The sequence below is a fragment of the Amblyomma maculatum genome, chromosome 11, assembly GCF_055883805.1.
Source record: "Amblyomma maculatum isolate TAMU_Amacu chromosome 11, ASM5588380v1, whole genome shotgun sequence".
Lineage (NCBI taxonomy): Eukaryota > Metazoa > Arthropoda > Arachnida > Ixodida > Ixodidae > Amblyomma > Amblyomma maculatum.
The window spans coordinates 20,920,700-20,938,571 of NC_139354.1; the positions used below are offsets into that span (position 1 = coordinate 20,920,700).

General features: G+C 43.2%; 1 protein-coding gene across 4 annotated transcripts in view; it reads right to left on the bottom strand.

The window, feature by feature from the left end:
* The window catches only part of pns (DENN domain containing pinstripe), a 59,289-nt gene that overhangs the window by 11,444 nt on the left and 29,973 nt on the right, over nt 1-17,872 (bottom strand). For 2 of the 4 annotated variants that reach the window (XM_084583224.1, XM_084583223.1), the window contains 10 exons: nt 17,054-17,206; nt 16,288-16,384; nt 12,654-12,764; nt 9,321-9,453; nt 8,665-8,793; nt 7,119-7,240; nt 5,893-6,038; nt 4,946-5,064; nt 1,865-1,962; nt 125-196 (listed from right to left, as the gene is read on the bottom strand). In XM_084583224.1, the coding sequence (XP_084439350.1) occupies nt 125-196; nt 1,865-1,962; nt 4,946-5,064; nt 5,893-6,038; nt 7,119-7,240; nt 8,665-8,793; nt 9,321-9,453; nt 12,654-12,764; nt 16,288-16,384; nt 17,054-17,206 (1,180 nt within the window). Of the gene's footprint in view, nt 1-124; nt 197-1,864; nt 1,963-4,945; nt 5,065-5,892; nt 6,039-7,118; nt 7,241-8,664; nt 8,794-9,320; nt 9,454-12,653; nt 12,765-15,214; nt 15,251-16,287; nt 16,385-17,053; nt 17,207-17,872 lie in introns of all 4 variants that reach the window. The other 2 variants (XM_084583225.1, XM_084583226.1) reach the window with 2 other exon arrangements.

Sequence of the window (17,872 nt, forward strand, 5' to 3'; positions counted from 1 at the left end):
TTCTAGCTTGGCAGGCACCTTCGACATAGGACTCGCATCCGTGGTAACTCTCATGGTCAAGCATTTGTCGCAAAGCATCTCAAAACTAACAAACATTAAAAGGAAAACAGAAACGTCAACGTACGTGGTTCACTTGGCCTACGTGGAACACTCGGTGACCGACACCTGGGAGGCGTGCGGCAGGCTTCCATAAGCTCTGCACACAGAAGGAAATTCGTAGTGCAGCCAAAATAAACATGCGGATTTCAAAGCAAAATGATATGAGCCAAACATCTTTTTGATTTCACTATGTAAGTGCAGTTAAACCTTAATGTAAAGAACCTCCACGTAGCGAATTCCTCGATATTACAAAGTTATTCAATTCCCGAATCCATGTATGAAAACGTCTTGGCGATTGACCTTGAGATAACAAACCTGCGGCGCTGACCTTTTAGCTAATGCTGAATTATTGGAAATTTGGCAGAACCCCGCATGTTTCAGGATGACAGAGCATGAACTGACGTGAGAGGAACGTTTACAATAACAAGTGACTGACGGCCCAGTTGATACAACGTGCCATGTTTCAGCGCCGTCGGCGTATCAACGTGGCAATCGCAGCAGTCTCCGCTGCTTTCAACTTTGTAATGTGGCACTGCAATAGTTCATGCTTAAAAGGAGCAAAAAATAACAGAACAAAGAAAAAAACGGGGTGAGCAATGTGCGTCCATCGCTGCCATGCGGTTGCTCGTGAACCATCGCCATCAGCCTGCCGCTGGGAATGGGCTGTCGACTCACGGCCGCAGCTAATTTTGTTCACTCAAACCACGATTGAGAGCACCACAATCGTGATGCATGAATGCAATAGTCACGTGATATTTTTTGTATTTCGCGGGCTTTCATTAGAGCTTGGAAAAACGATACATGTGACGCTTTATCAGAAATAAACGGAATGGGGGTTTCAGAAAGTGCTCTCCAACTTTGCAAATCGTATTTATTGTGTAAAGGCAATATTTAGATAAAAAAATGTCTTAATTACTAATTAGCCAATTGCAAAATAAAAGAAATTCCCCGTAGTACGCCAGATGCCTGGCAGCTGCATATAAGTGGTTTCTCAGGCCTATCTCAAATGTTTTATTTTTTAACCCTTGGCTAAAGTTAGCTTGGACACCCAGTACAGGCTGTCCAAATTCCACTTCAAGCACTTATATGCGATTGCTATCTCATTCAAGCAATGTCCATGTGATCTGTGTCTTTTATGCTATCGGAACTTACTGTTATGTCGGAACTTACTGTTATGTAGCACATTTGAGGTTGCGGGAAAATTGAGCGAGCACTTCACTGCAGAGATGCCAAAGTCCCAAACAAACACCTCGTGTTTGCAACTGCATGAAGAGGTACTCCAGTAACTTTGCTCACAGTGCTCAATATCTCCCAGGCAGACGGAAACAGATCCTTGCACAGACATACATGCTCACAATTGCTTGCCACGTTTCAAAAACGTTGAAGTGTGACTTCTTAACAAGAAGTATAAGTGAGGAGAGTTGTTCAAGGCCACTCCATTGAAGTTTATCTTCCCAAAACCTTACAAGTGAAGTTGAGAGCATAGCAATAACCTGACGCCATAAAAAAAATGATTAGAAAGGGCAATTTACAGATTTAGAGTCTTCTGTATGCAATATGAGTATATTTTACATTATTATTAAGCTCATGGCTAATTATGCAATGTATCAGGCCCACTAAACAAACGTTCAGTACTGTATTCTCATTACAAGAAACGCTTTGCAAACAAGAGTATTGGCTTTACTAGTGTTGCACCTGATGTGTTGAAATGAAGTACAGAACTAGTCATCTACTGTGAATAAGATGCAGGGCTGGTGAGGTCTACCTTCATTATCGACATCTGCAGGAACCAGCTCTGCAACCAAAAGCCTTTCCGTGCTGCCATCATCGATGCCTCGCCCCAACCAGCGGCCACAGGGGAACCTGAAAGAAAGGGTGCAAGCTGAGCCATGACTCCTGTTCCTCGGTTGTCCACAGTGTCAGAGAAGTTTTCCCTTCCTTACAGCATCCAACTTATCCCAAAAAATGTGTAACACTGCACTTCAAGGCGTTATCACAATTTTCACAGGAAGACAAGTTCAATGATTTTGAAAACATCACGACCATCATCATCGTCATCGTTGTCGTCCCAGTTATGCATGCAGTAGAACAAATGCTGTTTTACTAATCTAACTAATCCAGCCTAGTGTCAGCTGAAGCCATCCCATCACCGAAAGTGTCATAATCTCATCAGCCCCCCTTTTTTAAGGGGAGACACTGGTCTTAAAATGAAAATTTTTATTTTTAGAGATATAATAACGAAATTAGGTGTGTATATGTATTTCTTCCTCCTGTTTTCAAAAATGTAATTAGTTTTACTCTATCTCAATTAGTTCTATTGTTATTGGGAAATGACCAAAGCCTAATTAGGTAATTTCTTACGGGTCGTTAGGACAGTTTCCCTCAATATTTTTTCGTTGCGATTAAAATGTAGTTGTAGCCAAAGACCTGCCATGTGGAGCTATGCTATTTATATTATCATTGATGTACATCACAGTATAAAAATATTCAATTATGTAGATGCCCCACAATTCGAAAATATAATTAGCTGACATTATTGTTCAATAAATTTGATATGTTCAACTTAGCAATATAAAAATAGCATAGCTCCACAGTTCAAACCTTTCTGAATTCAACGGTATAAGATTTATTAAAATTGCACCACAAAAACCCAATGAAAAGTTCCGTAAGGCTAGTCATGTCACCAAAAAACATGAAGCTGAGAAAAACTCATTTGAAGTTTTGACACTGAGTGCAGAAAATATTGGGAAGAATCTTCGACAACGGATGTTACTCAGATGTTCCCTATCAGTTTCCCTACAAAACAAAACAAAAAGTGTCTTATTCCATCCAAGGAAACATTAAAAAAAAAAATGTCGAATGTGTAAGTGTGATGAAATTATAGTTGACTTTTTTTTTTTTTTTTTTTTTTTTGAGGTGAAAGTGAGGACCGGGGCCAAGGAGACGAGAGCTCCACCAGGCAAACAGTTGGGGAAGAGAACTGCTTCGCTTATTCTTGGGGAAGAGAACTGCTTCTGTTCGAAATCGCAGTTTTCGCAGACAAGCAGAAGCTTTACAGCAAGGCCGTACTCCTTATCTGTTGCCTTGCTCAAACGCAGACTTCCTGCCTCGCAGGTTCCGCACTTCGCTTGCGCGAAAAAATTGTTCAAAACCTTCAAGTCCACAATCACGAACTGGGTACCGGCATCAGCTGTCTGGTAATCCGCACTGACGCGCCAAGAAGGTCAAACTTGCGCTGGGTTGCCGACTTTTCCGACAGAACGGACTTTGCTTGCGCCGATCGCTCAACACGCTGCGCCTGCTCGGTCGACGAATAGTACACAGCATCAACACGAAGTGTACCACGATCCGAGATACGATTCGTGCTGCAACTTGGTCCCGCGGTGTCGTCATCGGGCAGCGTGCTTGATGTACCCGGCGGATCCAACGAGTCCGGCACTGCAGGCCCCGGCGACGCATTGGTGGCCGCTGCCTGCTGTTTTTTGTTCCACGGACGTTTCTTCCGGCTTCCAAAAGCTCGTTGCGTGCTCGGTTTCAATCGACTGTCTCCCGGCATCTCGATCGCAAAGAGAAACTCCCGGCACAAGGCGGAAACACGGCGTGTAGAGAAACACGAGCGCAAAAACAGACGCGCACGAAGCGACAGCCACAGCGGCGAACGCAAGAGAAAGAAAAAAAAAAATGACGTAGACGGTCACACCAGCCAATGGGAGGCGCAGAACGGCGCGCGCGGGAAGCGCGCCGCGTGCGAGCCAATCAGCGACCCGAAAGCGGCCTTCGGGAAACCGGCCCGAACCGCCGCTCGGCTTGAGCGACGCCATTTTGAGATAGCTCAAATTGCGCACAAAGAAACCAGCTTCAAAACAAGCCCAAGATGGCGGCGATCGGCCGGCTGCAACGCCGGCGGCGCGCGCGGGAAGTTCGAACAAAGTCTCTCTTTTCGGGGCCATTTCGTCGCTGCCGTGGTGTTTTGAAAGCCGATTTTATCGCATTTCCCGACCGAATTCAGCGTTAATAATTTTATAGTAGATGCTCGAAATGACAAACCTTCCGAAAATGAGTTTTTCCCAAAATCGACTTTTTGACCATTTTCGACCGTTTTAAGACCCGCGTCTCCCCTTAAGGCGCAAGCCTTAATAGGCTCATGACTAGCCAGCGAGTCCAGTCACGAGAAGTGTCACACTTTGAGATTCCGCAGGATACTGCGAGATTGCGACGTCATCACTTGGTGACATCATCGACCATGACTGGAAGTGAAGACATCACATCAGGTCTCATATAATAACTGGAAGTGGCATGACGTCTCATTTGGTCATGACGATACGTCCTGTCATCACCGATAACATCACCAGGCGATTGACGCATTTAAGAAGCTGATCCTGCTGGGTGTCCGTGCTGCGCCTTTCATTTGGCGCTTCCTCGGAATGCCGCACTACACAGCATACAGAAGGAGAGGCAGTAAAGCACGAATCAGTGGCATTTCAAACAAAGGCTTTCGCCTCATCACACTTTAGTGGTCCAAAGTGCCGCACACAATATGGTTCCCTGACCCAATTTACTCTTTTCCCATCCCTCAATGACACTGCAGTCATTCTTCTTGCCATAAATCATTGTGTTGTCCCCAGTTAAACAGTTTTTAATAGTTTCATTAGCCTGCTGCTCAGCTCTCAATGGGTGGGGACCTGGCAATGCACAAATTCAACAAAACTTGTAATATCCTCATACAAACACATGTTAAAACAATTCTCTGTAAAACCTGTAAAATCCTAAGCTTCAGGTAACCAGATATTAGCACTGCGCGAGCAGTGGCTCATATCTTGCAAATGAAAAATCAACCACAACCCACTTGTATGTGTGTCCCGTGACGTCGTTCCGCACGAGACAGTGCTCGATCATCCACTTGGGCGACAGCCCCGTGTTATCGTGGCCTATTCGTAGCGTCGTCAGGAGACCCAGGTTTTTATGCTGCAAACGAAAAAAAACAGGAGAAAACAAACAGACACAGATAACCATCAAGGTTACACAAACTGTAAAAAGCGTACAGAAATGGCTGGACTGCGATTACTGATACAAGTCAACACATAAGGAAAGACAACAAAAGTATGATCGCCCCTTATCAAAACACAGTGCTAAACTAGTAAACTTCTCACAAGAGGACCAAGCTGTTGATTTTTATGCTGCTCTTGAAACTTTGGTTTCCACTGATTCAGTAAAGAGTTGGCTTTCAAGTAGATGATCAGTGATAAAAAATGACCCCTATGCACACACACATAACAAAAAGATGAAAAAAATAAATAAAATAAAGACCCCTTTTAGACATTTTGTGTCAGGTTTCCTATAAGTCACGAGATAAGACTTTAGCTTTCTTTCTACTGTCCTTTATTTTTTTTCTGCTCTATACATTTCCAGAGCTAATCCGCATACCAACTCCACTAGTTGTAGCTTATAATTTTTGCTCGAGCGCATGCAGTGAACAAACCTAATAATGTTTTTCTTTTTTTAGACAAGCATCAGTAGGGTCCCAAAACAGTCATATAGTATTATTGGGCTTCTTCCTTCTTCCAAGTTGTTTTTATTAAATCACTCAACAAACAAAACAAAACTGAGTCCAGTTATGGACAAGCATGACTCCAGTCAAAATTAAAACTGACGACAGGATTTCTTGATACGGAAACCATCCATAAGACTTCCTGTGCAAATTAAAACGATAATAATTCCCACTTCATTTATAAACGATCAGATCAAGATCACACTCAAGATCACACTCAATATCAGAAGCTATCACACACTCACATGGCACACAAACTCCAGGGACTGCTTGGGCACCGGGAGGACGCCAGTGGTGCCCATGGTGCCCGAAATGCTGACCCAGGCATTGGCCGATGTCGTTGAGGCACTCAGCTTACGGCTCGGAAAGACCACCACCCTATACGGCATCTCTGGGTGGGGTAGCCACCATGGTAGCGAGGAGGAGGACGGGGAGGAGGGGAGGGCGGAAGGGTTCAGAGCGAAGAAGCCGTTAGCGTCATCAGACACCCACACTGCGAGCACAGAGGAGAGAGAGAAAAGGGCAAGCCAGAAGCAGCAGAAGGACCTCTGAGTGGAAGCAGAAAGAAAGGTCAGGAAGGATGGTTTGCTCGTTAACAAAGTTGAAAACTGGGAGCACACTGATCTTTCATGTGTGCCTCATGGCACAAGTGTGACTGTCATGTGTGACCACGTGTGACCATCACGGTGCTTGTGAATGCAAGAGCATTCACAAGTGGATCAGTTCGGCAGAAGACACAATGAAGAAAACTGGCAACTACACCTTGAACAAAAATTATTAAAAATTAATAATTTAATTACGCATTATGTGTGCAACTGAATAATTACTTAATCAAATCATTACACATTATTTATTTAATTATTGGATTATTTAATTTAGTCATCAATTAATAATTATTCCTAACTGATCATTCATTGACATATGGCTATATAAGGCACGCATTCGCACATACTGTGGTGGTGCTGTGTGATTGGTCGAAACCTCTATGAAGCCATCTCGCCTCAGCAAATCACAGCTGCCACAAAAGCGGGACACACATTTTGTCTACGGCAGCATGAGCTATTAAAGGCTTTCGCCTAAACGAAGTCAAAGTGCAACTGTCTCCTTTCCCCATATATGACTATCACAATCTACATGCATTTTATTTTCGAAAATTAGGACAGTGTGTCGTTGGAATAAAGAAAACGCTTTAATTTAGAGAGTCTGAGCTAAAAAGAGGTCAGTGTACTTGCTTAAGGCTGGCCTGTACAGGGCAACTTCAATGTGAAAGGGACATTTCTTGACTGAAGTTCAAAGCTACTTTTATAGCTATTTATATGCCAAGAGGAAAACTAGTTAATTATGAACTGAATGTTCAGGCTTTGCCCCCATTCGTATCAAGGGACCATGCACAAAACTGATGTGGAAAAGAGGGGAGGGAGCACCAAACAGAAAATATTTGTGCGGATGAAAAGTTTCACTGCCCCCACACCTGTGGCCGTGTAGGTGTTGGTGAAGCACTTGTAGTCCACGGCATTGAGCGTAAGCAGGTAGTACAGGAACTGCTCCTTTTCGTCCTCGCACCGCAGAAACGCGTACCGCTTGTAAGAGCTCCTGCACCAATCACACGCGACCACAGTATGTCAGCACAGCAGTGACAGTAACCAAAACCAACAAAATATTAGGTTCTACGAACTGCGAACAAAGAGTGTACAATTGATCGAATATTTAGGGGAAGAATCCCCCAAGGTGGAGTAGATTTGTAATAAGGGAGTATAATTACTCATTGACGTCCACTCAAGCACAGCCATACGGCTATAAAGGTAGCTATACAGCTTTCTAAGAAACTTCATAGTTAAAGAAAATTTGTCCCCAGACCAAGACGAATTTTTCTTTACCTACAAAGTTTCTGAGAATGCTGTATAGCTTTCCTTTGTAGCTGTATGGCTGTGCTTGAGTGCATGTCAATGAGTAATTACTCCGTTATTACGAAGAGTGTGCAATATTTCACGCAAGACATCAAAGGATGCTTCAGAATGCAGTTTCCACAATTTTTTTTCTTTCTAGCAACCGACTTTCGCCATTAGGCTCGCAAGTAGCTAGGAGAAGCCAGCTTCTGATTATGGAGTAATGCAAGTGGTGGTCTAATTCCTTTTAATGATTTTGGAGTAAAGCTAGCAGTGGTCCAAGTGCAAAGAGTAAGGTGACTATGGGCATGGGAAGAGGACGGTATGGGTGGCTGAGAAAGAAAAGGCACTGAAGGAGTTGAAGGGAGCAGGGAAACGAGAGATGGGCAAAGGGGAACAGGACTGTGCAGCTTGAAACACCGAATAGTGTCTACACAGTGACGACAGCAACCGCTGCTGCTTGCGAGACTGTGTGCATTAACGTTATGGCGGCTCAGCTTCAGTTGACTGTACAGCAGGCACCCAATGGATTACACTTTAAATAACAATGAAGTACCCGTTGATTCTGTATTCTAGCATGCTGCATAAGTGCTTTTGGTGACCTTCGGCTGTGGCTGGCTTAAGCAGTTGTGTTGTTGTATTAATACTTCTCTTGACATTTTTTGGAGGTCTCAAAACTTCCTTCTCACATCGTATTTATGAAGATAATTAAATTTGTCATTTTCTTAATATTCTGTCATTCCTACTGATGTTCATAACAACAGTAGTATAAAAACGAGTAAAAGCAGTATAGCAAGCTATCTGTTGTGCATGCCACCATTGCCCTCATCGCTCTGGTGGCTAGATGACAGCTGTTAAGACGCCATCTTTTTGGTACCATCGGTTGGCCCCAACAACAACGATCGCCAATGGAATTCTGTCTAAAGGAATAAGCAGGGCTTTCCCTTCAATAGAATTTCGAAGGGTACAAATCAGCCTTGTGCAGAAAAGCCCGTTGGGGCTCCTTTTCTTATTCTGATTACTGAGCATGCAGTGTTGGCCTCTTGGATATTTTTCAGGCACCCTAGGCTTTCCTTCCAGGTTAATTTCATTCACACCCTTTGCCCTGCACCAGAAGTCGGAGACACTGACCTAACCAGCTCCTGGTTAGAGAGCAACTTCTTGAGGTGCTTGGACAGCAGCTTCTTTTCCAGAGCAAGGCGGACCCATGCCCGGGCATAACCGATGTCTGTCTTCACCTCTGTCATTGCCTGCACAGTCCTGCAGCGAAAACAGGATGAACAGTGATCACTGCAGCGTAACAATCTTATTTCCGCTTAAAGAATACCTGCTGACCAAGCTCATGAAACACAGGGCTTGACAATAGCAAAAGTGCATCTCCATCTGTTGCTGCGATTGGCGATTGTCTCTTACTTCTACTGTACACCCCCAACTACCCCCTTTTGGACCAAGTTGAGCAAGTTGAGTTGAATCCTGCCCTAACAAAATTCCTGGGATCTGTGAAAAATTTCATTGACTCAGTTGTAGTGAAGTAGGTTCAAAGCTCTGCTAGAATGGGCAGGATAGTTCATGCACAATATTTATTTCCATAAAATGGGTCGGCACTTGCCTTTCACCATTTAAAAATCACGACTGTGGGGTGCTTCAGAAATCTCTCACAATGCATGCATTTGAACAGTAAGTGTAACCGCTACACGAGTTATTACAACGCATTTTTCTTTCGCACATGCGTTGAAAAGTGCCCCTGCTTTGGTCTCAACAGAGCAGGTTAAGGGACAGCTACTCACTTGACGTCCAGCAAGAGGGAGACAGGAAGCGGCTTGAGGCCGGGCAGGTCCGGTGTCCTGACCCGACGACTCCGCTCCTTGGCTTCCCTGCCCCGCGATGCTGGCATCTCATCCGGCACCAGGTTCGACAGGTCTGCAGTAGCATCCATCCGCATGCACACGACGCAAGACAAGAGTACGTCAGTCAACGTGCTTTGACAAGAAAGCTGCCATACAAGACCACGGTGCAAAAGAAGCCAGAATGACATGGCAGTAAAAAAAAATTAGCAGAACAGTGAGAGAACAAATGCACCAAACAGATCTTCACTAGCACTCCACCATTTCTTTTCAAATTGAAAATGAAAAACAAAAGTCTAACACTTCAAGCCATATGCAACCTTCGCACATATCACACCTCCATTTTAAATATCCACATAAAAAGCGAACACACATGCACACAATCCCATTTTTGATGGTGATCCAAAATATAGTTATCATTGGGGGCCAACCAATGCAGGAAAAAGTTATCAAAACGTGTTTGCTCACTCTGCGACCTACATGTGCTCATATGCTACACTTCGCTACTTTGATGAAAAATCAACATTCAGAAAAAAACAAAACATTTTGTGACCTCTGCCCATAGATATGCCTTAAATGGCACAGAACACTTGAAGGCAAGATTCTAGTGGATAATGCGCTAGCTATGGCTAGACGACAACAACCGAAAGTGAGTTGTCATTCTGTCCCGAACGTGTCACATTCTAAGAACAAAAGTCCTCATACATCACACACCTTTCCTGCCAGGTTACAGTTATGAAGGTAGAAGGAAATGGCAAGGAATTACACACGACAACACTGCTCAAGTTGGGCAGCCCTGGAACGCACGCACTTCAACCAATGTTTTGAAAAATCAGATGAAATTAACCAGCTGATCTACACTGGAATTAAGAAAAATCAACTACACACGACTTTCAATGAGCGGCTGGCAAACAGAACTATAGACAAGCCCAATTACGAGCTCACAAGCTGCAAACAAAAACACAATTTATAGCATAGCAAAACAACACACACACAACTGGCCTGTACACTCAACCCCATGGCTGCTTGAAACTGCACTTCGCTGGCAAGAAAATACAGCCATCAGTGGTCAAAAGCAGACTTCAGTGGCACAAGAAATCTCTAGATCTGTACCACGATGATCAGATGGTGATGATGATGATGATGACATTTGATGTTTTACCACAAAAAGATATTGTGTTCGAAGATAAGGTCCTGTGCTGAGGAGCTGGTCTAGCAAAAGGGTAATCAACCATTGTAGCCTTGAGGAAACCCCAACAGCTTTCAAAAAGTGCTGCAGAACCGACATGTCTAGGGTTCCATCCATTCCTTACTAACATACGAACAGCAAAGAGCATGCAGAGAATTAGCCCATGAAAACAGGGCACCTCAAGTAGTCATTAGCTATCTAGCCACGAGAGAGTACTAGTATCAGCAATTAGTGTCTGATTAATCCCCAAATGAAGTTGGCAATGGAAAGATGGGGTCGGGGCATTCATGACCTTATGTGCTCGAGGAAACTCGAGTGTTATGCAGAATCCGGTTTAAGGACTAATGAACCACAGCTCTATATCTTTTGATGAAACGCTATACTTTGTTTCTTTTTCTGGCTCAATTAGAAAGTGTGCAAATTAAAGAAGGCAAATTAAAGAAGCCGTATATAGTGAAAGCACTATTAAACATTGTAGCATCATAAAATAGCAGCATAACGAAGATATGAACTACCTAAGTGAAGGGGTGAAATATTTCGTAGCTAGTGCCTGCATGCAGTCCCTAAATGTAGTGATGTCCCTAAAACAATAATATGGTACTATCCCTAAAAACAATAACGATTACAATTTATTTTCATATAGAAAAATTACAACATACAATACCAGGCATGTCGAAGCCAACATCACTAATATGTAATAATGTCAGTATAATAACCTACCCTATTTTGTTACTCTATTGCCACCCCATTTTGTTGGGCCTGCACAGATTCCTCAATACTTTGTGATAATTAATCAACCACTGGTCCAATATGTTTGAAATATTAACCCCTTCAATACATTTAGTGTTTCAAAGGCATGGCTGATCGACTCGCGTTCACTTCATATTTGCAGTTTTTTACTACTTCCATTTTAATCTTTGAAGGTTGGGGAAGACTGCTCGTAATCGGGTCAAACTCCAGACATGTAAATGGGGTGCTTAAGTGTCTCAACTGAATAATTAGGCTAATAACGAGGCAGTTTAGCAGTTTAACATGGTGATGCTTGAAGATGATAAATAAACATAAAGATGAGACAAGCAAAAATGATAAACTGAAAAACAAAAAATGATAACCATAACATCACAATGCCCCAATGGAAAAACACCGAAAAGGTCACAAAAAAAAAGAATGAAAAGAAAAGAAGGGAAGATAGAAGTCAATGATGGTTAAGAATGCAACCGATAAAGGATTCATAAATTGATTCCTTTAAGTGAGAGATGAAATGAATCGAAAGCAGTGGGTCAGAATACTAACAGGTGAACCACTCCTTTTAACGATGACCACATTATTTCTTCTTGAAAAAAGCACTCGTTCTTATTCCTTATGTGTTCACTGCCATGGTAAGTTAGCATGCATTAGGCTTCATGTGCTGTACGGAATGAAGGAGACAGCGAAATGAAGCTACAGATCCCTACCCCTAGTCACCAACATGCCCTGAATAAATGCTTTTCGCAACCATAAAGATGCGTTAACACCCCCTCAGCTCACCACAGCAATGATGACTACACGACTACAAAGGTAACTAATTTGACTCCACAAAGGCGCGCTCAGTAAAGTGCTTCCAAATTCTACTGCATGTGTGTTAGTCATAATGCCTACTGGTACACTCTTTGATGCTGCAGAATCATTGTAAAGTCATGACAGTCCAACAGGACACGGTGCCTAAATATAAAGATGGCGTAGTCTATGGTTTGACACATATGTAGATGCGATTGCTACTCCAGCTCAGACCTTCATGTCACAGATACCTTGACTCCGTGACTATCAAGTGCCCGATCAAAGATGCTTTTCAAAAATGAAAAAAAAAGCTGTCTACCTCAACTATGCAGTGTTGCGTGCAAGAAAAACGAGCTCACAGTAATCGAAAACCTGGCCACTCAATCTGGATTTGCCTATTAAACCGATTTCACATTGAATCAGCACAGAACGTGTGTGCGAGCTTTCATGAAAATTAGCCCAGGTCAAGGCAAAAGGTGGTACGCACAGGTGGGGCAGGGTGGTGGTGGGGGATGGGGTTGGGAAGTGACGGCTGCCGGCGACCCACTTACCCAGGCTGTTGGTCAGGTGTCTGGCAACAGCGCTTATGGCGCCTGACTTAAGGGAGAGAATAATTTCAGGGAAACCAAAGCTCTTGTTGGGCCCCTGGGCACGCACCGGCACTACGTGGACGGGAGAGAGAGGGGAGAAAAACAAAAACGAAAACAAAAAGCGGGTGCACCTTCCTTCACCGCCAAAAAAAAAAGAAGCCACCAGAAGCAGCAGCAAACAACACTCGCACACACCAAGCAACACAAAATAGAAAAAGAACAGAGGGAAGAAAAAATGTGGCAAAAGCATAAAAGAAAGAAAAAGGCAGTACTCCACGCTACAAGCCCATCAGTTCAGCTTTGCAATTCTACCAAGCTTTACGAGGACGAAAAAGAAAAGGAAAAAAACAAAAACAAAAACCAGCTGCAATCAAGCAAATTAAAATAGTCTTGAGCTATTCTCACTTTACATAAGTGTCACCAGTGTTTTACATGTTAGAAAAAAAATAGGTAACAAATTATAATAAGTGGGTGCCATGTTTAGGGGCCAAGAACTCTGTCAGGCCCAGTTACAGGCTTTTGGTTCGTAGTCCTCAGCATCTGTAATGTTGGATGTTGGAATAAATGAAATGAAATAATTGCTCCATCGGAAAAGCAACTGATTCCTGTGGTCAATTAATGAAAAGTAACTGAATGACTACAAGAAAGTAATTAATTACTACTACATTACTTTACCTCCAACTTTTATTGCCATAACAAAAATTTAGCAGGCTACAGTGAGCTTGTATGGATCACTTGATATTTCATACCATGTTAATTTTTAGTACGAATTATGAATAAAAATCGGCGCTAATTTGTCCCTATTTCCCTGTCAAGAAATTGGCAGCTACACAGAACACTCTCTCAATGTATTTGCTGCAGGGAAAAGCAGTATTTTAAAGTATGCACATCTTCTGCACCAGCTCGTACACAAAACTCTCTATACTCTGTTTCACAAGCTGCTTGCAAAGCCAAGAAAAGTGAGGGCAACCTGAATCAATCAGCATGCTGCACACTACATAACTGTGCTCCATGGACCTATTGATCATCGTATTGTACGGACACAATCATGTTGTGCACATCATCTTGACTGGCCCAGGTTGTCCTTACTTTTCACAGCGTTGCAAGCTGCTTTCGAGACAGAGTACAGCAGCAGTGCTGGTTTCAACAGAATCTTGCTTTACACACCTTCTTGAGATATATTTGCACCTTCATGCTCTGTATGGGGAAGCTGGATTCGCATTCGGAGTTTGTGCCGTTATCAAAAGTGTTGCTACCTCCCCAGCCTCGAGTCATCTGACTGCTTCTGGTACCGGTGTTTCCACCAATAAAACGACTTGAGGTCGGGAAAATAGGGACACTTTCCATAATGACACAAAGTCAAAATACGGACCCTGAAGAGGTGGGTGCAGTGAGATGCAAGTTGCGGCATCATCTGGCATTACGGAGAGGTCCCTACAGAGCGTACACATGATATTTCTCATGTCAGAAACTGCAGTAGGAGATGGCGGTGAACTGGTCAGGTCCCAAATATGACCGTGCGTGATGTTTCTCCGCAGCCAGTCCCCTGCCCTTCTGCTTCAAGCAGAACTTCCCCGCTAGCAACAGTGTTTGCCACTTTATCTCTTAAGTTGCACCACTGGTTACATATTGTTTTTTTTTTTTTTTAAAGAAAGAAGTAACTGAGTAAGCACAATTGATTACAGAAAAAAATTACTGAATTACACGAACCTTACCGCCTAGAAAAAGTAATCTATTAATTCAATTAATTCAAAATTTACAGGATACCATAAATGAGTAATCAGGTACTTGTAACACTTTATGCACAAATTTGCTTTTAACCGTGCAAAAAAAGCAATGAAAGAAGTCAGGCACTGCGGATTCAGCAATTCAGAGCTCAAGCAGCCATATCATTTTAAAACTTTGAAGCAGTTGATGCGTAGCCACTCGTGCAATCTACAATTAACTATTCAGAAAACTAGTGAGGCTCCAATAAAATACAGCTGCAGCTTAAGAACTGTTAGTTAAAACAGACTTGTATACATGTTATAATAAAACTGAAATGCAGACACCAATAAGCCAACAACTGAAAAATATTTTGATGCAGTGTATTTCCGAGGGAGATGAGCACAAATTTGGTTTTATGGATCGGTACCTTGTGGAGTGCATTTTTCAAATCAATATGCGACACAACGTTTTTGAGACAAAGAAACATCTATGCCAGAAAAATCAAACAAAACTTGACGGATACAACGACAAGCATGCAAACAACAGGAACCACTGAATAGTCGCTAAGTTTTTTATTTGCCTTGTTAGCGGAACAGTTCCATGAAGAACACCCTTCTGAAGGGAATCTGAGTTCCACTTAACTCCCTTCAGTATAACTCTCTGATCTGGGAGTCAAACCCCACCCGACAGAGTGCCTGCGTGAGTGCAGTTTCAAGCAGCTAGTGAGGAGTCAAGACAGCCTGGAAGGACAACCACGCACAAAACGCGCAAAACAAGCAATGTGCGATTAGGGAGAAAAAGAAAGCGGGACATACAGTCAATCCTTCTCCTCAAGACGCACCAAGCGAGAGCTGCGCAGAAGGATGGCAACAAAAAAACAAAGAAAATGCAAAAAGCAGAGGATTAGTAACAAACAACACACGGAGGAGGGCAAAGCTCAGGTCTGGCACAGGGCCCCCTTCTAGTACTAAGTGCTTTATGCCATGCAAGGCAGCATTGTAAATATAATTCCGAAGGAAGTGGTAATCTCCGGAGCTTGCTCAATCACATTATCACAAGGAATAATTTATAACTTGCTTTATTATTATTTTTTTCATGACAAAATAGCTAGAAGTAGCCAGTATTCCTCAAACATGCAAATCCAGAACTGAATGCACATTGCACAAAACATTTTAATTTTCTCTGGTAGAGAGAGTAACCAGCTTGCTGCTGTCATATATGCATTAATTAGAAAGCTCGACTTAATGGTTATGGCATTAGCTGACTAGGCATTCACAGGTCAACGAGTGCTCTTAGACTAAATTTTAATATTCTGAATAACTGCTAATACTAAAACTTTTTTGTGCCACTGATGAACACAGATAACATTGAAGTTTTATAATCGGGGAGTGCAAGTTGGGTTCACAGTCAGCCAAAACTTATCTATGACAAGCAATGTCACATATGCTGATGAGCGTGAACGTAACCTTACAGAGGCCACTAATTCTGTGCAAGATTTGGTCCAGAAAACTGTTCATGCACGCACAGATGCTTAGTGACCATGCAAAAAAAGAAGCTGGTTAGCACAAGAAAACTGCCAACTGTTAGTAGAGTATGTTAAAAAATTAAACATTCATATTTTTTCAGTATGAGCAATACCAGGCTTTATGCCATGGCAGCAGTATTGTCTGTGTGGTCACAATTTCTATCGTGACCACACAGGGCAATACCGCTGCACTTATGATCAGAGAAAGATAGAAGGAGAGGAAGCTGAAACAGCCACTAAAAGCAAAGCAAGCTCATTCGAGGCAAATTGCGGTTCAGTATCTGAGCGCGATGTATCGTAAATGCACAACCGAAAGTACTGTCTCAGGAACAGCTGTGATAGTGTTGGCGGAAAAACACTCACCTGGAGTCAAAAAGTTTCGGTCAATCGGTTTGCCGCTAGACCGACATTCTTCAACTTCAAGGTAGTTGAGCAGGTGGGACCACAGTGCCGACTTGCCCTGCATAAAACGAGATCCCGTGAGCAGTTCATCCACGCACGCTCATTTGCATATTTGCTATTCCCGTAGAGAGATGCCCTATAGAACTCCGCATCCACAAACGAAGGTGGCATGCTCTGAAACTGATTAATGCGTCTACCACGTTGCGAGTCACCAGTGGGTCAGATGTACTGTGCAGTAACAAATAGCGAGTCACGTGACAAATGCACGGGACGACCCAGGTTTGTCGGAACCTACGAAAAAAACACACAAGCCAGGTTACTACTGTCACCTGTTGGTGGCTCATGAAAGCTGGCTTCGCCAGTGGCTCACTGATGGGTCCCGCCACATTCAAAACAATTCAAGCGTGGACTACAACGCAAAGGAATTATGGCTTTGAACACTGCTGCTGCACTGAATATCTTAATAAAATAAAAAAAATAACACACCTTCTCATTGAAGATTACCAGTAAAAGGTAAGGTTAATTACTAGTTTAGTTTATTTCATTGGTTTAACGTCCCAAACAGAAAGTTAGTTCTGCGGATGAGGTAAACAAGTTCACAGGGGCCAAGTGGGTGCAGCCAGCCTAGGACCAGGTTAACTGGAGCAATATGGGTGAGGCCTGCTCAGCTGCTAATAGTTGGCGTAAGAAGATGTGGTTAGAGTTTTGGGGGGAGAAAGCTGCCTACCTGCTTGGCCTGCAGTCCGTGCGACCAGATGCGCTCGAGGAGGTCGCAGAACGATGCAAGCAGGGTGTTCTCTTCGAGGCCCGTGATGCTGGCCTCCCCATGGCCCAGCTCGACGGCCTCCACCCCCATCTTTTCCACCAGCATGCGCTTGGTCTGCGAGAGTCAGCCACAGAGAAGACGATCGCCTTGCGACAGAGCACACTTTGGTCGAGCTACCGGTCGCAAAAATACTAACTCACATTTCAGCCCCACTATGTCAGTCAGTATTTGAAAATCTATTTATAACAACCCCCTTTCCCCGACACTTTTCGTTTGGAACAATAAAAAAAAAAAAAAAAAAAAATAAAAGACTACAACAGTATGAGATGAGTGTAGGGTAACAGCGTGAACCACTGAAAAGTCAGTGTGCAATGCAGCTTCCCTAAGGCACTACGCTGCAGCACTGGTGGTGCCCTGATGCAGCGCACGGATGCACACTGGAGGAACCAATGTACAGTAACAGCTGGGCAAAAGTAATATGGAAAATGCTTCGGTGTTTCAATTTGTCTACTGCACTCTGTACAGAAATTATGGAGGTATGCTGAGTACACCCATGGCATTTGCTAACGTGTACCAAATGCCTCTTAATCTTTGGTCTATAGTCTATGGTCCTAAAGGTGAGCTTCGTATCATTATGGCCGCAACTGCACTTTGCATGCTAAAGAGAAAATTTTGCTGCTAAAGGACGAGTATGACGCTGCGCGAAACTGTACAAAGTCTCACATTAAGTCAGCAAAGCTGCAATGAAGTACGAGCCTTAAAATCGCAAATGTGACGTGC